Source organism: Coregonus lavaretus (genome assembly GCF_964263955.1).
Source record: "Coregonus lavaretus genome assembly, chromosome: 22".
NCBI lineage: Eukaryota > Metazoa > Chordata > Actinopteri > Salmoniformes > Salmonidae > Coregonus > Coregonus lavaretus.
This window is the reverse complement of record NC_140009.1, coordinates 19,955,419-19,979,193: the sequence shown is the minus strand read 5'-3', so window position 1 is coordinate 19,979,193 and position 23,775 is coordinate 19,955,419. Positions and strand designations below refer to the sequence as shown.

Sequence of the window (23,775 nt, the reverse complement as noted above, 5' to 3'; positions counted from 1 at the left end):
CTTCAACCAGCCTTTGAATTCAGGGTTTGAATCCCACAGACATGATGAGCTAGCCAGTTAGATGTTTAGCTTATGTCACAGAGAGGCACACACACAGTGGACGAGGTGAGTAAGTGACTGAGGCTGTGTGAGTCAAATGCAGTGATTTATTTTAGACAAAGAACATTTTACATTTACATCCTGCCCTGAATGTAAGCCAGGGCGGGATCAGCCAGCAGCGGCTTCATTTGCAGTCTGGACGTGGAGGGGTGAACATCTCCTGCTCTGACTGCAGCTGGGAGGGACTGCTGCGCGAGGACTGGGCCGCCTGTGAGTGCTTTGGGACGGGGGGACGGGGGGACGGGGACGGGGGGGACGGGGGGGACGGGGGGGACGGGGACGGGGGGGACGGGGGGGACGGGGGGGACGGGGACGGGGGGGACGGGGGGGACGGGGACGGGGGGACGGGAGGCCGGGGTGGGGCCCACGGCACGGCAGCACCCGCTGCTCGTTGAGAAGAGTAAGAACGATACGTGCTTTCACGTCAGTCTCCAAAAGTCTCCATTAACACCAGAAAAAGTCGCTAGATTTGACGCTAGTCGATTTTTTAAAAATGTGTTGCTAGAGGGGTATGAATACTCGCTAAATATAGCGACAAAGTCGCTAAATTGGCAACACTGGCAGGAGGCAATAACAGGTGGGACCATTCTAGCCAATGAGAGGGCAGATACGAGTGCGATGTCAGGCACAACTCCGATATTTTTTCAAAGTTGCTGGGATGTCACGTATCCTACTTATATCAGTACACTCGTAACAACGGAACTAAGCATTACGAAACGTATATTTGATCAAATAAACCACACGTAGCAAATAATCCATTACATATTTTGTTAACTAAATTCGACACTCATTGGACCAGTTATCCATCTCTGCCCATATCCACCAGTGAGCTCCAGCATGCGTCTAGACTTTGCAGTCTAGACTTTACGTCTTGGAGTCTTTTGACCTGAAAACAAGCGCACGCAGTTGCGCTTAAAGAAATCATTCCGCCGGCAGATTTCTGGACTGAACTGGCTAGCAGGGGAAGAAAGGAGCAGCAAACGTTGACGTCTGTATTTATATGAGATAAGGTTTACGTTGAATTAATATACTGGCAACACCTACGCCAAAACAGGGTAAGTCATTTATACAGCAATATTTGCCATTGAGCCCGGGGTTGGATTGAATGCACCTCTCTATGCCGGGGGTCTAGCTAGCTAGCACGACTGGTTAGCCATCCAGTATAAGCCAGCTACCGATAGTTTGCGCACTATTAATATATAACATATTAACGTAGCTATCTAACGTTACTTTGTCTTTGCTAGCTATCTAGCTCGATAAGCTAGCTAGCTAGGTTAGTAGGCTAGGTTGAAAATTACAACTTAGTTAGTAGGTAACTTAGTAACTCCTTCATTACAAGCAGACTTCATGTTATAGCTAGCTAACTAACGTTGGACTCTGCTGTCGATTAGCTTCACTGTCTTAGGCTAGCTAGCTAGGTAGCTAACGCCGTTAACTTACATCTGCAAGACAATCCTTACTTCCCTCCTCGTAATTTCCGCTCACCAAGACGTCTAAGTTAACTACCTAACGTTACGGAAGCTAGTCCAACTGAACTAAACTAGCTAATTAGTTATCTGATATAGTTAGCTAGTTAGCCAGTGTTCAGCAGTGATTCCGTTTTTGGTTAACAGAACCGTAGCAGAACTGGCTGCAGCTTTCTTCAACTCATCTCCTGACCATGATAATTTCCCTTCATTTCAGGAATGGTATCCACTGAACCAGTACATTTACATTTACATTTTAGTCATTTGGCAGGAGCAATTAGGGTTAAGTGCCTTGCTCAAGGGCACATCGACAGATTTTTCACCAGTACTAGGTGTGTCCCCCACCTGTTGTGCCTCTGACATTATTATATGGCATAGAAATATCCTAATAAAAAATAATCACCTGTGTGCTTTTTCCTAACGTGACATAAACTTGAAATCAACATTTCACCTTCTCTCATTTGTACTTCAACAGAAAATGGCTGTGAACGTTTACTCAACCTCAGTGTGCAGTGACAACTTGAGTCGTCATGATATGCTTGCATGGATCAACGAATCGTTACAGATCAACCTTACTAAGATAGAGCTGTTATGTTCAGGTAATTGGCAGGTTATGGATGGCACAACTGCATTTGTTCTTGCATTACATCATAAGGCAGAGATCGCTTATAGTTGGGGAAAATGAAAGTAAATCCTGTAATTGATGTAGCCTAAAGGTGTAGCCTACTTTGCTTTAGTGTCAATATATATGTGATCAAAGAGGAATAGTTCAATAGCATTTGTGTTGACCCCTGGTGTGCCTGTCTTCTCAAGGTGCGGCCTACTGCCAGTTCATGGACATGCTCTTCCCCGGCTGTGTGCCTTTGAAGAAAGTCAAATTTGCTGCAAAACTAGAGCACGAATTCATTCACAACTACAAGATTTTGCAAGCTGGCTTCAAAAGAATGGGTGTCGACAAAGTAAGTAGGCTATTCTATTTTCCCTCTCAGCATGTCCTAGGCTCTAGAGTGTACATCCAGAGCTCTATTTGCCGGGCTGATTATATTTTTTGAACTGGTTGCTTTTGAAGCATATTCATCTATTTATCCTTTTGCTTCCTGTCTTTACCATGTGTTGGCTTGTAACATGAAAACAATTCAACAACAGCATGTTCTCTAATCCTAATATCCTAATCTTTAGCTTCTCATTTGGATTTACACATATCAGAGTTGCCCATAGTGTGTGTGTACCAATGATGTCAGCTGCTGTATACTTCTCTGCCACTGCTTGCTAATTGTGTTTACTGCTGAGCTAGCATGACCTCTCTCTACAGTGGCTCACTGATATTGACCTTCCTGTGCCCGCAGAGAGAACTGTTGGCATCCTATACAGTCTCCACTCTGTTAGTCATTAGTTCTCATCCAGTAGTTGGATGGCGTATTTGTTGACTTCGGCTACTGCACAGTGAAGTGCTCTCCTGTGTGTGTGTGTGTGTGTGTGTGTGTGTGTGTGTGTGTGTGTGTGTGTGTGTGTGTGTGTGTGTGTGTGTGTGTGAGAGAGACAGAGAGCAAAAAACTTCAGAGCGAGAGTTTGGATTTTCTCCAGTCCAGTATCATGACAAAGTCCCATAGAAATGGACGGTCCTTGTCTCCTAGTCTCTGTGTGTTATATCCACATTCCGACAGCATTTATAACGGTAGTCACTACATCTGTGATGCATGTTTAGTCTAAATCAACTGTGTATGATGTGCACATCCACCATATTTAATCAATTTTTGTGGTGTTGAATCCACGTACCTCGTGCTTTGTTCTTCCCAAGATCATCCCTGTTGACAAGTTGATAAAAAGCAAGTTCCAGGACAACTTTGAGTTTGTGCAGTGGTTCAAGAAGTTCTTTGATGCCAACTATGATGGGAAAGAGTATGACCCTGTGGATGCTCGCCAGGGCCAAGACACAATGCCCATGTCCAGCCCCGCCATGTCGGCCCTCAACAAGCCCAAGAAGGTCCTCAACGCTGGTGAGAGTGGTGGCTGAGCCTGTGCAATGGTTTTTATATATATTTTCACTGTACTTTTTAGGAGTGGTTCCCCTACATAATGTTCTAGGCGGGGCACAAAGGCCCCAAAATCAACATCTTGAGACCTCTTGAGCTAAAATTGTCAATTGAAAGCAACAAAATCAAAATTGTTTTAGTTTGAGGGTAGAATGGAAATAGTGTAGGAGAAACACTGACTTGCAGCAAGAAATGGCTTCTGTAAGCAGTCTAGAGGTGACTTGTCTTTCCATACTGAAACCTACTGAGCTTCTTAATAACAACCTCTCCCCATCTCTTTTCTGATTGGTTGCTTGTTCCCCTCAGCACCCCAACGGGCAGCAGTTGCCAAGGTAGCACCCAAAATAGCGCCCAGCTTGGCGCGGAGACCAGGGGCTGGCGGAGGTGACGAGGAGCGGGCAGAACTCATTCAGGAGGTACTGTCATCCTTCCATTCATAAATTGATGTGCCCTGTCGTGTTAGAAATAATAACAACTGGTTTGACTGAAATTCTAGCCAAAGTTCAGAGATATACAGACTGCATCATTTGTTGCCCATCTCCCTCCCCCTAGGTGAATATACTGAAGTCCACCATCCAGGACATGGAGAAGGAGAGGGACTTTTATTTTGGCAAACTGAGGAACATTGAGCTCATCTGCCAAGAGAAGGAAGGAGAGGGTGACCCCACGCTGCAGAGGATCGTGGATATACTCTACGCCACAGATGTGAGTTTAGTCAACATTACACACAAAGCCTCGACGGGTCACTTCAGCTTTTTTAGGTTTAAGCCCATGTGTTTCGGTTCAAACAACTGCCGATAGCCTCTTAAAATTCTGTCAGTGGAATGGCATGTACAGTGCATTCGGAAAGTATTCAGAACCCTTGACTTTTTCCACATTTTGTTACGTTACAGCCTTATTCTAAAATGGATGAAATCGTTTTTTTCACTCATCAATCTATACACAATACCCCATAATGACAAAGCAAAAACAGGTTTGTAGACATTTTTGCATATTTATAACAAATTAAAACGGAAATATCACATTTACCTAAGTATTCAGACCCTTTACTCAGTACTTTGTTGAAGCACCTTTGGCAGCGTTTACAGCCTTGAGTCTTCTTGGGTATGACGCTACAAGCTTGGCACATCTGTATTTGGGGAGTTTCTCCCATTCTTCTCTGCAGATCCCCTCAAGCTCTGTCAGGTTGGATGGGGAGCATCGCTGCACAGCTATTTTCAGGTCTCTCTGGAAATGTTTAGATCGGGTTCAAGTCCGGGCTCTGGCTGGGCCACTCAAGGACATTCAGAGAATCTTGTTTCTCATGGTCTGAGAGTCATTTAGGTGCCTTTTGGCAAACTCCAAGCAGGCTGTCATGTGCCTTTTACTGAGGAGTGGCTTCCGTCTGGCCACTCTACCATAAAGGCCTGATTGGTGGAGTGCTGCAGAGATGGTTGTCCTTTTGGAACGTTCTCCCATCTCCACAGAGGAACTCTGGAGATCTGTCAGAGTGACCATCGGGTTCTTGGTCACCTCCCTGACCTAGGCCCTTCTCCCCCAATTGCTCAGTTTGGCCGGGTGGCCAGCTCTAGGAAGAGTCTTGGTGGTTCCAAACTTCTTCCATTTAAGAATGATGGAGGCCACTGTGTTCTTGGGGACCTTCAATGCTGCAGAAATGTTCTGGTACCCTTCCCCAGATCTGTTCTTCAACACAATCCTGTCTCGGTGCTCTACGGACAATTCCTTCTACCTCATGGCTTGGTTTTTGCTCTGACATGCACTGTCAACTGTGAGATCTTATATAGCCATGTGTTTGATGGCACCAACAGAGATGGCAGCCTCGCGACTAGCTCTTAGGAAACTTTGCGCTATTTTGTTTTTTATGTATTATTTTTGTATATTTTTAGCTCAGGAAATATTTTGTGTCATTACATACAGCCGTGAAGAACTATTGGAAATCAGAGCGGCAGTAACGCACCAGAACTACCAGCATTATGACCAGGAATACGACTTCCCCGAAGCAGATCCTTTGTTCGCTCTCCCCAGAGCAATTGAACTGATTCCAGAGGCCGACCCAAAACATAGCCGGCGGAGGAGAGGCACTCGAGGCGGCCTGCTGGTTCGACTTAAGAGGCACGCACACCACCCACCGCTTCCGAGTATATTACTCGCTAATGTTTGAGGCGTCACTACAGACCCCCTGGTTCGATTCCGGGCTGTATCACAAGCGGCCGTGATTGGGAGTCCCATAGGGCGGCGCACAATTGGCACAGCGTCGTCCGGGTTTGGCCGGTGTAGGCCGTCATTGTAAATAACAATTTGTTCTTAACTGACTTGCCTAGTTAAATAAAGGAGAAAAAAAATAAAACATGTTCAGTTGATTTCTTTCCAGAGAGACATCAGGGCCTGTAACATACTTTGTTTCACGGAAACATGGCTCTCTCGGGATACTCGGTCCAGCCAGAGGGATTCTCAGTTCATTGCACAGATAGGAATAAATATCTCTCCGGGAAGCAGAAGGGCGGAGGTGTGTGTTTCATGATTAACGACTTATGGTGTAATCGTAGTAACATACAGGAACTCAAGTCCTTTTGTTCACCCGACCTAGAATACGTCACAATCAAATTTTCCTCCGGTATAGCCACGGCCGTTTATATGCCCCCTCATGCCGATACCACGATGGCCCTCAAAGAACTTCACTGGGCTTTATGCAAACTGGAAACCACATTTCCCGAGGCTGCATTTATTGTAGCTGGGGATTTTAACAAAGCGAATTTGAGGACAAGGCTGCCAAAGTTCTATCAACATATCGACTGTAGTACCCACGCTGCTAAAACATTAGACCACTGTTGTTCAAACTTCCGCAATGCTTACAAGGCCCTCCCACGCCCTCCTTTCGGAAAATCTGACCACGACTCTATTTTGCTTCTCCCTTCCTATAGGTAGAAACTCAAACAGGAAGTACCCGTGCTAAGGACTATTCAACGCTCGTCTGAACAATCTGAATCCACACTTCAGGATTGTTTTGATCACGCGGACTGGGATATGTTCCGGGTAGCTTGCGAAAATAAATAATTTAGACGAATACACCGATACCGTAACTGAGTATATCTGCAAGTGTATAGGAGATGTCGTACCCGCTGTGACTATTGAAACCTACCCTAACCAGAAACCGTGGATAGATGGCAGCATTCGCGCGAAACTGAAAGCACGAACCACCACATTTAATCATGGCAAGGTGACTAGGAATATACAGAATACAAACAGTGTAGTTATTCACTCCGCAAGGCAATCAAACAAGCAAAACGTCAGTATAGAGACAAAGTGGAGTCGCAATTCAACGGCTCAGACACCAGACGTATGTGGCAGGGTCTACAGACAATCACGGACTACAAAAGGAAAACCAGCCCTGTCGCCGAGACGTCTTGCTTCCAGACAAGCTAAACACCTTCTTCGCCCCCTTTTGAGGATAACACAGTGCCAACGACGCGGCCCACTACCAAGGACTGTGGGCTCTCCTTCTCCGTGGCTGAAGTCAGTAAAACATTTAAACGTGTTAACCCTCGCAAGGCTGCCGGCCCAGACGGCATCACTAGCCGCGTCCTAAGAGCATGCGCAGACCAGCTGGCTGGTGTGTTTATGGACATATTCAATCTTTCCCTATCCCAGTCTGCAGTCCCCACATGCCTCAATATGGCCACCATTGTTCCTCTACCCAAGTAAGCAAAGGTAACTGAACTAAACGACTATCGCCCCGTAGCACTCACCTCTGTCATCATGAAGTGCTTTGAGAGACTAGTCAAAGATCATATCACCTCTACCTTACCTGTCACCCTAGACCCACTTCAATTTGCTTACCGCCCCAATAGATCTAAAGACGATGCAATCTCCATCCCTCTGCACACTGCCCTATCCCATCTGGACAAGAGGAATGCCTATATAAGAATGCTGTTCAGTGGCTATAGCTCAGCATTCAACACCATATTACCCTCCAAGCTCATCATTAAGCTCAAGGCCCTGGGTCTGAACCCCGCCCTGTGCAACTGGGTCCTGGACTTCCTGATGGGCCGCCCCCAGGTGGTGAAGGTAGGAAACACCTCGACTTCGCTGATCCTCAACACTGGGGTCCCACAAGGGTGCGTGCTCAGCCCACTCCTGTACTCCCTGTTCACCCATGACTGCTTGGCCACGCATGCCTCTAACTCAATCATCAAGTTTGCAGACGATACAACAGTAGTAGGCTTGATTACCATCAATGACGGTACAGCCTACAGGGAGGGGTTGAGGGCTCTAGGAGTGTGGTGCCAGGAAAATAACCTCTCACTCAACGTCAACAAAACAAAGGAGATGATCGTGGACTTCAGGAAACAGCAGAGGGTGCACCCCCCTATCCACATCGACGGGACCGCAGTGGAGAAGGTGGAAAGCTTCAAGTTCCTTGGCGTACACATCACTGATAAACTGAAATGGACCACCCACACAGACAGTGTGGTGAAGAATGCGCAACAGAGCCTCTTCAACCTCAGGAGGCTAAATAAATTTGGCTTGGCACCGAAAACCCTCACAAACTTTTACAGATGCACAATTGAGAGCATCCTGTATCACCGCCTGGTACGGCAACTGCACCGCCCGCAACCGCAAGGCTCTCCAGAGGGTGGTACGGTCTGCACAACGCATTACCGGGGGCAAACTACCCGTCCTCCAGGACACCTACGGCACCCGATGTCACAGGAAGGCCAAAAAGATCATCAAGTACATTAACCACCCGAGCCACTGCCTGTTCACCCCGCTTTCATTTACATTTACATTTTAGTCATTTAGCAGACGCTCTTATCCAGAGCGACTTACAGTTAGTGATTACATTTTTTTTTTATACTCGCCCCCCGTGGGAATCGAACCCACAACCCTGGCGTTGCAAACGCCATGCTCTATCAACTGAGCTACATCCCTGCCGGCCATTCCCTCCCCTACCCTAGACGACGCTGGGCCAATTGTGCGCCGCCCATGAGTCTCCCAGTCGCGGCCGGCTGTGACAGAGCCTGGATTCGAACCAGGATCTCTAGTGGCACAGTTAGCACTGCGATGCAGTGCCTTAGACCACTGCGCCACTCAGGAGTTCATCCAGAAGGCGAGGTCAGTACAGGTGCATCAAAGCTGGGACCGAGAGACTGAAAAACAGCTTCTATCTCAAGGCCATCAGACTGTTAAAACAGCCATCACTACCACATTAGAGGCTGCTGCCTATAGACATACTAGAAATCACTGGCCCCTTTAAGAAATGGAACACTAGCCACTTTAATAATGTTTACATATCTTGCATTACTCATCTCATATGTATATACTGTATTCTATACTATTCTACTGTATCTTAGTCCATGCCGCTCTGACATCGCTCGTCCATATGTACACTACCAGTCAAAAGTTTGGACACACCTACTCATTCAAGGGTTTTTCTTTATTTTTGCATTGTAGAATAATAGTGAAGACATCAAAACTATGAAATAACACATGGAATCATGTAGTAACCAAAAAAGTGTTAAACAAATCAAATATATTTTATATTTGAGATTCTTCAAATAGCCACCCTTTGCCTTGATGACAGCTTTGCACACTTTTTTTGGTTACTACATGATTCCATATGTGTTATTTCATAGTTTTGATGTCTTCACTATTATTCTACAATGTAGAAAATAATACAAATAAAGAAAAACCCTAGAATGAGTAGGTGTGTACAAACTTTTGACTGGTACTGTATATATTCTTAATTCATTCTTTACTTAGGTTTGTGTGTATTGGGTATATGTTGTGAAATTGTTAGATATTACTTGTTAGATATTACTGCACTGTCGGAGCTAGAAGCACAAGCATTTCGCTACAACCGCAATAACATCTGCTAAACACGTGTATGTGACTAATACAATTTGATTTGATTTGTGTGCCTTTCCAAATCATGTCCAATCAATTGAATTTACTACAGGTGGACTCAATCAAGTTGTAGAAACATCTCAATGATGATCAATGGAAACAGGATGCACCTGAGCTCAATTTTGAGTCTCATAGCAAAGGGTCTGAATACTTATGTAAATAAGGTATTTCTGTTTTACATTTTTAATACATTAGCAAAAAAATCTAAAAACCTGTATTTACTGTCATTTATAGGGTATTGTGTGTATATTAAGAATAAGGCTGTAACGTAACAACATTTGGAAAAGGGGAAGGGGTCTGAATACTTTCCGATTGCTCTGTGTGTAGCTCAAATGGAATGCTAAAGTATGCTCATACAGCTTGTGCAGTTTCTTTCCATCAGGCCATGCATGATTTGGTTCATTCTGTTCGAAACTCATGAATGCTTAGATCAGACCTGCGTCAAATAAATGTCAAAACACTGGTGTGATTGATTTAGCTTTGTTTGCACTTTTGGGACTATTCCATTAGTTCTGTTTTGTGCCAGGCAAACCCAATCAAACGCTGCTCAAGTGTTTGAAAAGTACACGACATGGCCAAAAGTATGTGGACACATGCTGCATCTCATTCCAAAACCAAGGGCATTAATATGGAGTTGGTCCCCCCTTTGCTGCTATAACAGCCTCCACTCTTCTGGGAAGGCTTTCCTGTAGATGTTGGAACATTGCTGTGGGGACTTGCTTCCATTCAGCCACAAGCATTCGTGAGGTCGGGCTCTGGTTGTTTGGCGATCAGGCCTGGCTCGCAGTCGGCGTTCCTATTCATCCCAAAGGTGTTCGATGGGGTTGATGTCAGGGCTCTGTGCAGGCCAGTCAAATTCTTCCACACCGATCTCGACAAACAATTTATGTATGGACCTTGCTTTGTGAACAAAGGCATTGTCATGCTGAAACAGGAAAGGGCCTTCCCCAAACTGTTGCCACAAAGTTGGAAGCACAGAATCGTCTAGAATGTCATTGTATGCTGTAGCATTAAGATTTCCCTTCACTGGAACTAAGGGGCCTAGCCTGAACCATGAAAAACAGCCCCAGACCATTATTCCTCCTCCACCAAACCTTACAGTTGGCACTATGCATTTGGGCAGGTAGCGTTCTCCTGGAATCTGCCAAATCCAGATTTGTCCGTCAGACTGCCATATGGTGAAGCGTGATTCATCACTCCAGAGAACGCATTTCCACTGCTCCAGAGTCCAATGGCGGCGCTTCGCATTTCGCTTGGTAGTCTTAGGCTTGTGTGCGGCTGTTCGGTCATGGAAACCCATTCATGAAGCTCCCAACGAACAGTTCTTGTGCTGACGTTGCTTCCAGAGGCAGTTTGGAAGTTTCAGCACTCTGCGGTCCCGTTCTGTGAGCTTGTGTGGCCTACCACTTTGCGGCTGAGCCGTTGTTTATCCTAGACATTTCCACTTCACAATAACAACACTTACAGTTGACCGGGGCAGCTCTAGCAGAAAATACACTGCTCAAAAAAATAAAGGGAACACTTAAACAACACAATGTAACTCCAAGTCAATCACACTTCTGTGAAATCAAACTGTCCACTTAGGAAGCAACACTGATTGACAATAAATTTCACATGCTGTTGTACAAATGGAATAGACAACAGGTGGAAATTATAGGCAATTAGCAAGACACCCCCAATAAAGAAGTGGTTCTGCAGGTGGTGACCACAGACCACTTCTCAGTTCCTATACTTCCTGGCTGATGTTTTGGTCACTTTTGAATGCTGGCGGTGCTTTCACTCTAGTGGTAGCATGAGACGGAGTCTACAACCCACACAAGTGGCTCAGGTAGTGCAGCTCATCCAGGATGGCACATCAATGCGAGCTGTGGCAAGAAGGTTTGCTGTGTCTGTCAGCATAGTGTCCAGAGCATGGAGGCGCTACCATGAGACAGGCCAGTACATCAGGAGACGTGGAGGAGGCCGTAGGAGGGCAACAACCCAGCAGCAGGACCGCTACCTCCGCCTTTGTGCAAGGAGGAGCAGGAGGAGCACTGCCAGAGCCCTGCAAAATGACCTCCAGCAGGCCACAAATGTGCATGTGTCTGCTCAAACGGTCAGAAACAGACTCCTGAGGGTGGTATGAGGGCCCGACGTCCACAGGTGTGGATTGTGCTTACAGCCCAACACCGTGCAGGACGTTTGGCATTTGCCAGAGAACACCAAGATTGGCAAATTCGCCACTGGCGCCCTGTGCTCTTCACAGATGAAAGCAGGTTCACACTGAGCACATGTGACAGAGTCTGGAGACGCCGTGGAGAACGTTCTGTTGCCTGCAACATCCTCCAGCATGACCGGTTTGGCGGTGGGTCAGTCATGGTGTGGGGTGGCATTTCTTTGGGGGGCCGCACAGCCCTCCATGTGCTCGCCAGAGGTAGCCTGACTGCCATTAGGTACCGAGATGAGATCCTCAGACCCCTTGTGAGACCATATGCTGGTGCGGTTGGCCCTGGGTTCCTCCTAATGCAAGACCTCATGTGGCTGGAGTGTGTCAGCAGTTCCTGCAAGAGGAAGGCGTTGATGCTATGGACCGCCCGTTCCCCAGACCTGAATCCAATTGAGCACATCTGGGACATCATGTCTCGCTCCATCCACCAACGCCACGTTTCACCACAGACTGTCCAGGAGTTGGCGGATGCTGTAGTCCAGGTCTGGGAGGAGATCCCTCAGGCGACCATCTGCCACCTCATCAGGAGCATGCCCAGGCGTTGTAGGGAGGTCATACAGGCACGTGGAGGCCACACACACTACTGAGCCTCATTTTGACTTGTTTTAAGGACATTACATCAAAGTTGGATCAGCCTGTAGTGTGGTTTTCCACTTTAATTTTGAGGGTGACTCCAAATCCAGACCTCCATGGGTTGATACATTTGATTTCCATTGATCATTTTTGTGTGATTTTGTTGTCAGCACATTCAACTATGTAAAGAAAAAAAGTATTTAATAAGATTATTTCATTCATTCAGATCTAGGATGTGTTGTTTAAGTGTTCCCTTTATTTTTTTGAGCAGTGTATATTTGACAACTGACTTGTTGGAGAGGTGGCATACTATGACGGTGCCACGTTGAAAGTCACTGATCTCTTCAGTACGGCCGATTCTACTGCCAATGTTTGTCTATGGAGGTTGCATGGCTGTGTGCTTGTCAGCAACGGGTGTGGCTGAAATAGCCGAATCCACTAATTTGAATGGGTGTCCACATACATTTGGCCATGTAGTGTATTTGACCCAGGTCAGGCTTAGATCTCAATTTGAGTGTATTTCCACTACGTAGAGTCCTATAACCTAATATCTAACCAGATATCTTCCTCTTCATCCATCTGTCTGTGATCTCAGGAGGGCTTTGTCATACCGGATGCTGAGTCAGAGGACCAGGAGGAATTCTAACATTCAAGACTGGATCATGGAACTTTTAATACAACCCCTCAACCCACCAAACCCCTTCAATCAGCTACAACAGCTCCCATCCTCGAACTACGTTTCGCCCCCACCAAAAAACGGATCATGTTATGCATTGTGTGGTCTCTGAATGGACTGTATTTAAAACATTTTTTTTTTGGTCTGTAAAATCAAGTTGAAATAAGTCAAGTGTGTGAAGTACCTACTCCTCTTCTGAAATCACTTCTCCCGTTCGTCCCATTGGTCCATATAAACATAGTGTTGGAAGATGGCAGCCATTTTGGCTCTTTTTGGGTCCAGATGAGTGATCTTGTCCATCTGTAAGATTACACTTTTTGTGTTTTGTTGGTCTTTCCCCTCAATTTCTGTCTGTTCCGGGAATTGGAGTTACAAGTTCATTGGAACCTGCACTCACTTTTGTACATTATATTTTACTAGTTTCCTAAATTATCACTGTCTTTGCCACGTGTATATTGTTTTCTGGGTCTGAGAAAATTCCCTTTGTCTGAGTTCCTACTTAATGTAGTGATTGTGGGACATTTATTTTCTTCACTAACCACAACTGTTCATATCCCCCAAACCTAGTTGTTTTCACTTCTTTCATTTGGTCTCCTCTTGTTTGGAGATTAACCTTTTTTTAAATGGTGCAATTCTTTATTCCAGGAAAGTGGAGTTTTTTCTTAACGATACAGCCCAACGTCTCTTAATGTGGCTGCAATTCTCGGACAGCACATAACAACCTGACAGTAGTTATGAAGAAACATGTTAGAAACTACAAGCTTATGGTAGAATACTTTGTGCGTGATTTATGTGTTTTGTTTGTCTCTTGGATGTTGGAAGGCATGGGCACTGTGGATGCTTGAAACTCTCTGGTCCCAAGCGCATCCCAAATTACCTGCTCTGGTTTTTTGGCATTTCTCCCAGTCTAAAATTCTTCAGTTGGCAGGGGATCAAAGTTTTAACTTGATTTAGCGCCTCTAGTGTCTAATGCATCTTCTTAGGGAATGCAAAAGGTGACTGTGATGTTTTTCTTTCTGTTTTCTACCTTCTCCATTTTTTTCTTGAACTCCTGGTTCTGTGGCATGTTTTAACACACTCCTGTCTTGCGTTTGAATCTGTTTTGATTATGTAGCCACTGCACCATTGACAGGTTCTAGGCCCAAAACGCTGATACGCAAATAAAACTGCCAGTCTCTGCGCCAGAAGATCCAAGATCTTATAGGTTTTATGAATTGCCTTATTCTTAAATGCATTTTTTCTTATACTTTTCATAACCTACATATGTGACTTTGATGTACTCTCTTTTTGGCAAATATTTGTAATACGTTTTAAAGGATTGTCATTTTAGCTCTTATTGTTTTTTTCTTTCTGCTGCTCTGAAATAGACTTCTAGAGAATCTGGCGGAAGCTTGGGTATTTAAGCTGTTGAATAGATTTTTGTTCTTTCAGTTAATACAATGCTCTGACAAAGGCCAATTACATTTTTATATAATTGATGGTTCATTGAAGTGTTCTGAACCTATTGGTGTACTTAATGTAACTGGTGCCACCCAACTGTTGGCTGAAATGCCCTCCTAGAAATGACCTTTCCGATAATTAGGAGTACATAACAGGGGCCCTTTCTAGGCCTTAGAATCTAATAGATACTGACAGGGCAATGAAGGAAGTTTGAATGTCATGCAAAAACCTTACTAAATGGGGATGCCTGGTTGTAATATTATAATTATTTATTTTTTCTATTAAGATTTGGTCCTCGTTGCATTCTTCAGGACCCCAACCTTATTTCATTTGTCAACTTTTTGGGATTACCACGTCCAAAACAGTTTTCCAAAATGTATTGGGACATGAATGTGTATATTTGACACATTGAATCATTGTGACTGTTTATCCTTGTTAACTATGTTGAGTCCAGAAATTAGTGATATTGGCTTGAAGGTTTAAAAACGTAACTGTCTTGTTTGAATCTAGCTTGTTATTTGATGACTAAACTAGCCTGGTGGCTGATTTAGTGGGTATTTGGGTCTTGCCAAGACAAATCTTAACACTGGTTGCGTTCCAGGCAGACTACATTCGAAGTGTTGCATTGCTTCAACCAATGGCTGTGTGCAACGTCATCGAATGCGCAGTCTGGTATCAGTTTTCTATGTCATATGATGTGGTTTGCTGATATTAAACACCTATCCAGGAGTTGTGAGATCTGACAGGCATCTGCAATGTAGTCAGTCTGGAATATGGCCATTGTTTTTGTAAAGTGCATTTTATATGCAAGGGAGACTCAATGGCCTCTTTCAATCTAACCTTGTGCCAATCTTGAACTTTAACCTCGATCAACTCCCTGTTAGCTTTTTGGTTCCCGATTTATAATTATATATATTTTGAATGATTAGCGTGGTTATTAGAAGGAGCCCTTGCAGCCCTTGTTTTTGGGGTGTGAAAGATCAGTGGAGCTCATCAGATCTCCCCTGTGACTTTCTCAACAATCTGTGCCGACGACATTCTTGTACACTGTGGGCCATCTGCCACCTTTGCTCTCCTTTTTTGTCTCTCTCTCTCTGTCGATACATTCTATTTCAGCGGGAAATGTGTTTTATTTTTTCTGATTTATTTTCTTAAATCGTATTTGCTGAATCAAGTTTATTACAAACAATAAAACAGTATTTCTAAGAATTTTTTCTTCTGTTGGCTGTTTATTTTTAGCTCTAATATAAAGGTGCAATGTGTGAAATATGGCAGAAAAGGTATACGGTTATTGGGTTGACACAAACAAGCAATCCTAGTTCAGAATTTGAAATTCACATGACCATTTCCAGGTCAACTTGCCAGATTGGAATTCCATTGCTGTGACATCATAAAGAGCATGCATTGTTCTGGAATGTCAATCATTCAGTGAAACTCCATTGTTGAAAACCTTGAGACAACAACAAAACAGCCATATGGCCTACTGTTAGTCATGGGAAGTACTTCTGCCCAGGGCAGCAATACCAACATGAAGATGATGAAGAAGGCATCTTCAGAGGCCTGGTATGTGCATGGAGTGATGAGATGTCTGTCTAGCCATTTACATTTAGGATCATCATTTTGTAAATGTTTATCACATTTGTGTCTGCATAAACAACTTTGCTTCCAGGTCCCCTACTGATGGAGACAAGCACAAACAAAATGGACCACAGGTATAGTGTAAAGACCTCTTGTGCATTACAGACCCTTCTACTGTATTCTTCTTGGTCTGATTGTCTGTCAGGTTGTGAGATGTAAAAGATGTAGTACTGTTATCCCCTCTGTCCCGTCCCTTGTGTTGTGTAGCTGACTGCTGGCTGCGGGTGCACCAAGAGTGGCTCCCCAGAGGAGGGGGAGAAGAGGAACCAGGGACGTGTGGAGGACCAGATCAACGAGGAGCACCTTCAACGCATTGAGGCCATGTTCCATGAGGCAGACACCGACGGGGGGGGAGGTACATAGATTTCGTGCCTCTCATCCACAGCCCATCCTCTCCCATTGATCCAGTTCTGATAGAGACGTCCACTAGCTGGATGTCTCTATCTCTGTCTATATGCGGTAGCAATTAGCCTGGAGACAAGGGTACCGTTCTAATGTCTCGCACACCTCATGAAAGCCTCTTGACTCTATAGCAGTGCCATCTCTGTGCTCATTTTCAACACCGTCTGAAGACGTGGCATGATCAGAAATACAACCATGGATCAACACTATATTCTAATGAGCCTCTTTTCTCCTGTCTTCCTCTGAAAGGATTGGATATGGAAGAGTTTCGTGAGGCGATCAAAAAGATCATGGGTGACATTGATGATGAAGATGTGGACATTATCTTCATGAAGGTGGACACCAACTGTGACGGTGGTGTGGACTGGGTGGGTGTCTGTCTGTCTGGCCAAGCTGGTAGTTTTGAGGACAGTAGACAAAGGCTTTTTATGTTTATTTTATTGCTCAGGGGTTAATGGGTACACGATGGGGAGTAATTGGGATTAGGGGGATAAAAAGAGTCATTCCATCCTTCCTTAGGCTTTTTACATGCTTGAGTGGGTGTGTCCCAAAGAGCGCCACGCGTCTCTCACAGACAGTAAGCCCCCTCTGACTCAAACCCCCAGCTGGCATTCCAAACCATTTTTTATGATGATCCCTCCCCTGTTACTAGACAGAGGGTCAGACCAGGGATGTCTGTGTGCTGAGACACAGAGGTTGACTGTGGTGGAAATCTCCTATCCGGAATGCCTGAAGTATGAACAACACACACACTGATACAGGCCAGACTTCTTCTAGACAAGACTGAAATGCAACATCCACAGGGGGCAGACCACTCCAGAGGGAGAAAGGACTTATTTGAATAACACATGATCTCATTGTTTTTGTTTCAAATGGAGTTGTGTATGATTCTTCATTTCTCACCGATGGTTTTACTATATTTTCTCCCTATATGTATACATCCACAGGCATCTTGCTCATGAAACCCATGGATCATTAGACTTTTTGGCAAACCTCTATGCTCACAAGCAGCAAGCAACATTTATAACTCTACTTTTCTCCACGTACATGTTGGCTGCATCCAAAATGAACCGAAAGAAATGCACCCCTGCTCAGAAGAGGTGCTGGCTAGCGGAGTAGAACACTTGAAAAAGAAAAGCGGAGCCGCACATTCAACGTAGAGTTTGATCTGAAGCCATTCTTGTGATTATTCTGTTTTTGCTATCCAGTATAAATAATATTTGTAGGCTTATGTAGCCAATTTGTATTTATAATCGCATGTTATCCATTCATGACTTTTATGTCTATTTACATCTGTAAATCAACCAATGAAATCAGGCCACAGCCAGCTATGATTACAGACACCTGTGTGTCCCCTTTCAAAATATATAAACTAGTGACCTGCAGTGTTTGTCATTATACTCTGATGAAGACAGCTTTGCTGTCGAAACATTGGTTATAAAATGATTGCATCTTTCTTTTTCATGCATCCAAAATGACACACTATTCCCTACTCTCTATATCGCACGTGGGAAATAGAGTGCCATTTCTGATTCGCCCTTGGACATACAGTAGCTCATGATGTGTGCCTGCCTGTCTGCCTGTAGGATGAGTATCTAAACTACATGCTGCTGGAGTACAGAGAGAAGGACTCCCTACAGAAGCAGAACCGTCCCCTCTACTTCCCCAAACCTCTAAAGATCGTCCCTGTGTAAGTGCTCTATCACTTGGGTCCTATTCATTACGGCACACTGTAGCAAAATGGTTTGCAATGGAAAACAAAAACAAGCATTTCTTATTGGACAAGTCCAAGCAGTCCCTCTGTTTCAGTCCATGATTTCAACCCTGGGTTAGGTGTGTTGTCATGGTACGGTGCCATGCCTGGGAGACCGGAGAAAGATTGGATGCTATTGCTGTATGTGAGACAAAAGAGAGATGGCTTTCAGATAGACATGGATGGTTCCCATTATGGTTGGCTATAACATGATGGCTAGGACAACTACTCCCCATTGTATGTATGTGGAAAGTGTGAAAGAGATTATTTGCATCTAACAGCGCCTTTGTAGTTTCACATGTAAATTATTCAAAGGGTCCAAGGATTTTGGCCATGAATCTCCCAAGTACTTTCTAACCCCCACTTATTACACCCACTGCCTTTGCATTCTTCTATTCTCTCTCTCTCTCTGTCTGTGTGGGGTTGCGTGTGTGTGTGTCTGGTGTGGGCATGCAGGCATCCCCCTGTCTGTGTCAGTGACTCATGTCTGTGGATGACACAGCACTGCTACTCTCCTTACTCACGGTGTAATGGCAGTAGATCATTCAGTGTATCTGTCTGAGATCACCGGCATCCAGTCCTCCTGGGGTCTATTTTCTGACTATAGGAGACATGGATACAGGCAGTCTATAAATATTAACAGAGAATGGCTAAGATAATGTAATTTAATGGAATCGTTGGAGAATAGGTCTTTAGAAATATTGCAGCTTGCCACATTTTCTCATGTACGGTATTTGACAAACAAAATACTCTAAATCCTAAATGTCCAACACAATCCACACACAGGTTTTGTTCTTTGACTGATGTCTTGGTGGTTTGTGAGGTCTGTGTGGTTTCTCTGTCTGGTTCTCTGCAGTGCCCACTGTGAGCCCATCGTCCGGCTACAGTTTTACCCCTTCCAGACCCCCCAGGCAGAGAAGAACGGGGGGCAGGGCAGGGCCGTGCCCAAAACCCGCGTCCAATTGGGACGCTACTTGTCCATCAGCCGAGACGGTATCCTCAACTACTGGAGCGAGAGGTTCAAACTGACACGCACTGTCAACGTGAGTGTGTGTGCCTTTGTGTGCACGCGACTGTGTGTGTGCAAGTGCGAATTTATGTGTGTGCGTGCACTTAAAACACCAGAGCACTTCCCTTCAGAGGTTAGACTTAGGAGAGAGGAATTCAGTGCATTGCATGGTAGGATGAAAATATTAACTGAGTCAATGCTGCTCTTCCATAGAGAAGGATGGATGTCCTGTCACCACCACAATGACTCATCCATGGAAATAAAGTAGACACCTGCCATAGCAATAAATCAGACAGGTGTAGTTCAGCTCCACGGGGACAGGGGGCGCCACACATCACCTGCCTGATTGGGCGGGCCACTGTCGACACAGTTGTCAGGCGGATTGCCTCGAGTCTCTCCATGGGCTCTCAGTTTTAATACCTCTGTGCTTCTGTAAAGCCTGACCAAGATTATCAACATCTCATATCTCAATATCTCTAAAACCTCTGAAACTCATTGGATGCTATCTCAGTAATGTGATCTAGAAGACCTATGCGCCAGGCAGGTGTCTTACTTAAACCTTATTAAATGGGATTAGTGGTCTATATACACAAGAGTATACAAAATATTAAGAACACCTGCTCTTTCCATGACATAGATTATCCAGGTGAAGGCTATGATCCCTTATTGATGTCACTTGTTAAATCGACTTCAATCAGTGTAGATGAAGGGGAGGAGTCGGATTAAAGAAGGATTTTTAAGCCTTGAGACAATTGAGACATGGATTGTGTATGTGTGCCATTGAGGGTGAATGGGCAAAACAAAATATTTAACTGCCTTTGAACGGGGTATGGTAGTTGGAAGTCGGAAGTTTACATACATCTTAGCCAAATACATTTAAACTCAGTTTTTCACAATCCCTGACATTTAATTCTAGTAAAAATTCCCTGTCTTAGGTAATTTAGGATCGCCACTTTATTTTAAGAACGTGGAATGTCAGAATAATAGTAGAGATAATTATTTATTTCAGCTTTTATTTATTTCATCACATTCCCAGTGGGTCAGACGTTTACATACACTCAATTAGTATTTGGTAACATTGCCTTTAAATTGTTTAACTTGGGTCAAACGTTTCGGGTAGCCTTCCACAAGCTTCCCACAATAAGTTGGGTGAATTTTGGCCCATTCCTCCTGACAGAGCAGGTGTAACTGAGTCAGGTTTGTAGGCCTCCTTGCTCGCACACGCTTTTTCAGTTCTGCCCACACATTTTCTATAGGCTTGAGGTTAGGGCTTTGTGATGGCCACTCCAATAACTTGACTTTGTTGTCCTTAAGCCATTTTGCCACAACTTTGGAAGTATGCTTGGGGTCATTGTCCATTTGGAAGACCCATTTGCGACCAAGCTTTAACTTCCTGACTGATGTCTTGAGATGTTGCTTCAATATATCCACATAATTTTCCTTCCTCATGATGCCATCTATTTTGTGAAGTGCACCAGTCCCTCCTGCAGCAAAGCACCCCCACAGCATGATGCTGCCACCCCCGTGCTTCACGGTTGGGCTGGTGTTCTTCGGCTTGCAAGTGCCCCCTTTTTCCTCCAAACATAACGATGGTCATTATGGCCAAACAGTTATATTTTTGTTTCATCAGACCAGAGGACATTTCTCCAAAAAGTACGATCTTTGTCCCCATGTGCAGTTGCAAACCGTAGTCTGGCTTTTTTATGGCGGTTTTGGAGCAGTGGCTTCTTCCTTGCTGAGCGGCCTTTCAGGTTATGTCGATATAGGACTCGTTTTACTGTGGATATAGATACTTTTGTACCTGTTTCCTCCAGCATCTTCACAAGGTCCTTTGCTGTTGTTCTGGGATTGATTTGCACTTTTCGCACCAAAGTACGTTAATCTCTAGGAGACAAAACACGTCTCCTTCCTGAGCGGTACGATGGCTGCGTGGTCCCATGGTGTTTATACTTGCGTACAATTGTTTGTACAGATGAACGTGGTACCTTCAGGCGTTTGGAAATTGCTCCCAAGGATGAACCAGACTTGTGGAGGTCTACAATTTGTTTTGATTTTCCCATGATGCCTAACAGGTCCTCAACTAGCAGCTTGATTAAATAGTACCCACAAAACACCAGTCTCAACGTCAACAGTGAAGAGGCGACTCCGGGATGCTGACCTTCTAGGCAGAGTTGCAAAGAAAAAGCCATATCTCAGCCTGGCCAATAAAAATAAAAGATGGGCAGCCTTAGATATGGCTTTTTCTTTGCAACTTATTAGGATTTAGTTAATTTGTGGAATTTCTTTCCTTCTTAATGCATTTGAGCTAATCAGTTGTGTTGTGACAAGGTAGGGGTGGTATACAGAAGATAGCCCTATTTGGTAAAAGACCAAGTCCATATTATGGCAAGAACAGCTCAAATAAGCAAAGAGAAACGACAGTCCAACATTACTTTAAGACATGAAGGTCAGTCAATCCGGAAAATGTTTCTTCAAGTGCAGTCGCAAAAACCATCAAGCGCTATGATGAAACTGGCTCTCATGAGGACTGCCACAGGAAAGGAAGTTAATTAGAGTTAACTGCACCTCAGATTGCAGCCCAAGTAAATGCTTCACAGAGTTCAAGTGACAGACACATCTCAACGTCAACTGTGTCCCAAATCATAATGAGTTAATTGTTACATGATTAATTGAATTGAGTAACAATTAAACATAGTTAGTTGATTCGATAAATAACAGTCATCATATTAATGAGAGTCACGTCACGACACAGCCAACAAGTGCTCAGCATATGTGGGAACTCCTTCAAGACTGTTGGAAAAGCGTTCCTCATTAAGCTGGATGAGATAATGCCAAGAGTGTGCAAAGCTGTCATCAAGGCAAAGGGTGGCTACTTTGAAGAATCTCAGCTATAAACAATATTTTGATTTGTGTAACACTTTTTTGGTTACTACATGATTCTATATGTGTTATTTCATAGCTTTGATGTCTTCACTATTATTCTACAATGTAGAAAATAGTAAAAATAAAGAAAAACCCTTGAATGAGTAGGTGTGTCCAAACTTTTGAATTATACTGAATATATGTATGTATGTGTGGTTCTAGGGGTCTACTGACCTTTGACCTTCCTCCTCTGTCTGTCCTCCATCAGTTGGACCAGCTGAAACGAGCCCCACCCTCCACCTCCATTCAGCAAATCTGGGTAACCGACATGATCTGCTTGAGCAACCTTAACCTCCTGGCTATTTCCTCCACCGGACGAGACGTTGGTGTGTGTATGCATGTGTGGAGCCTGCAGCAAGTGTGTGTTTTGAAGTGTGTCTGTAAGAATTGTATGTAACCCTGAATAAAACCATGAACCAAATCAGACCAGATTTGGTAGTAGCAATTTAACATCCCTTGCTTTCACTTTGAATAGCTTTAGACATTATTTTACGTGTTTCTCTGTGTTTTTATGCCTGTCTGTGTGTTAGAGTTCTATGACATCAGCGCCAGCAAGTGTGACATTGTATTCTCTCTGACTGGACTGGAGGGCTACGTGGTCGTCATGGATTACTGGTAGGGCATTGGCTAGTGCATTAGATTACCAGGCATTAGCTAGTCTAGTGAATCATGTTACTGATAGGGCATTGGCTAGGACTTTAAATTACTGGTATGGTATTGGCTATAGGGCATAACACATATTTAGATAAAACATCAGATCAGTCGAAGGGAGGATCTGTTAATGATAACAATGCATTTTGTTGTGTAAGGCTCATTTCCCACACTGTCTGTCTGTCTGTCCAGGTCAGATGGAACCAAAGCAGTGTTTTCGATAGGGGACATTGAGGGTTATGTGTCTGTCTTCATCTCCAGTGATGTGCTCCAGTATGGGCTGTTCAACAGCGGGGCCTTCAAGTCTGGTACTAACCCTCCCTTCAATGTACATGATCAAACCCTTCCCTTCACCTTATGATGGTTCTCAGCTAGTTGGTTGGTGGATGGTTACCCTCTCTCTCTCTCTCTCTCTCTGTCTCAGGGGGGAATTGCCGCATCCCTGTCCCAGCTCTGCTGAAGAACACCTCCAAGTATTTTCTGTGTTTCAAAGTGGTAAGTAGTGCTTTCAAAAGGCAATTATTCTGGTCAGTCTAAGAGCAGGTATCTGTGCCTGGTTTTGTTACAGCCCAGCAGTAACACTTGATTCAAATATTCAACTAATCAAGGTCTTCACTTTACAATTAGCTAAATTAGGGTCTGTTACTGCAGGTTTGGAAGAAGGCCTACCCACCAGTAGATCTTTAGGACTGGAGTAAAGATTTAGGTGGACAGTGACCCTCTATACTGCTCCACAGAGTCTAGCAGAGATGTTGTAAAGGATTTAATGAAAACAACGTTAATGATAAGGTCTCTATTTTTATAATTGTCAACACAGTTTTACATCTCCTTTGTGAGCGAAACCATTTTGGGCTCTTTGTTCGCCTGTTGGAGAGGAAGGAAAAAGAATAGAGGTGACAAAAGAAGGGGATGACAACAGCATTGTGAGAGATGGAGAGGAGGATGGGGTGAAGGAGAGAGAGTTTCTCTACCTCGGTGATGGATCAGTCTCTGTCTCAAAGGG

The 23,775-nt window shown here is 44.3% G+C and overlaps 2 protein-coding genes across 3 annotated transcripts in view; both read left to right on the top strand.

Annotated features, from left to right (window-relative positions):
* Positions 1–257: 257 nt before the first annotated feature.
* On the top strand, positions 258–15,606 carry LOC311150056 (microtubule-associated protein RP/EB family member 1-like). 2 transcript variants are annotated; one of them, XM_084187302.1, is made up of 7 exons: positions 258–309; positions 2,041–2,164; positions 2,379–2,524; positions 3,364–3,562; positions 3,905–4,014; positions 4,151–4,303; positions 12,877–15,606. In XM_084187302.1, the coding sequence occupies exons 2-7, from the start codon at positions 2,044–2,046 to the stop codon at positions 12,925–12,927; spliced, it is 780 nt and encodes a 259-aa protein (XP_084043428.1). In that variant the 5' UTR covers positions 258–309; positions 2,041–2,043; the 3' UTR covers positions 12,928–15,606. The 2 variants fall into 2 exon arrangements, with proteins under 2 accessions (XP_084043428.1, XP_084043427.1); XM_084187301.1 differs by lacking the exon at positions 258–309 and adding an exon at positions 768–1,154.
* Positions 15,607–16,694: 1,088 nt separating this feature from the next.
* The window catches only part of LOC311149874 (WD repeat-containing protein on Y chromosome-like), a gene marked incomplete at both ends in the record, with an annotated part of 33,333 nt that continues 26,252 nt past the window's right edge, over positions 16,695–23,775 (top strand). Inside the window, 7 exons of the mRNA XM_084187114.1 lie at positions 16,695–16,805; positions 18,024–18,127; positions 19,047–19,233; positions 22,330–22,447; positions 22,652–22,736; positions 22,965–23,080; positions 23,197–23,267. Coding sequence (XP_084043240.1) covers positions 16,695–16,805; positions 18,024–18,127; positions 19,047–19,233; positions 22,330–22,447; positions 22,652–22,736; positions 22,965–23,080; positions 23,197–23,267 — 792 coding nt within the window. The remainder of the gene's footprint in view (positions 16,806–18,023; positions 18,128–19,046; positions 19,234–22,329; positions 22,448–22,651; positions 22,737–22,964; positions 23,081–23,196; positions 23,268–23,775) is intronic.

Excerpts from the sequence above, each read along its gene's own strand:
- LOC311150056 (XM_084187302.1), top strand. The coding sequence starts at position 2,044 with ATGGCTGTGAACGTTTACTCAACCTCAGTGTGCAGTGACAACTTGAGT. Across the intron at positions 2,165-2,378 it reads GATAGAGCTGTTATGTTCAG|GTGCGGCCTACTGCCAGTTC; the intron begins GTAATTGGCAGG and ends TGTCTTCTCAAG. Across the intron at positions 4,015-4,150 it reads GGGCAGAACTCATTCAGGAG|GTGAATATACTGAAGTCCAC; the intron begins GTACTGTCATCC and ends CCCTCCCCCTAG.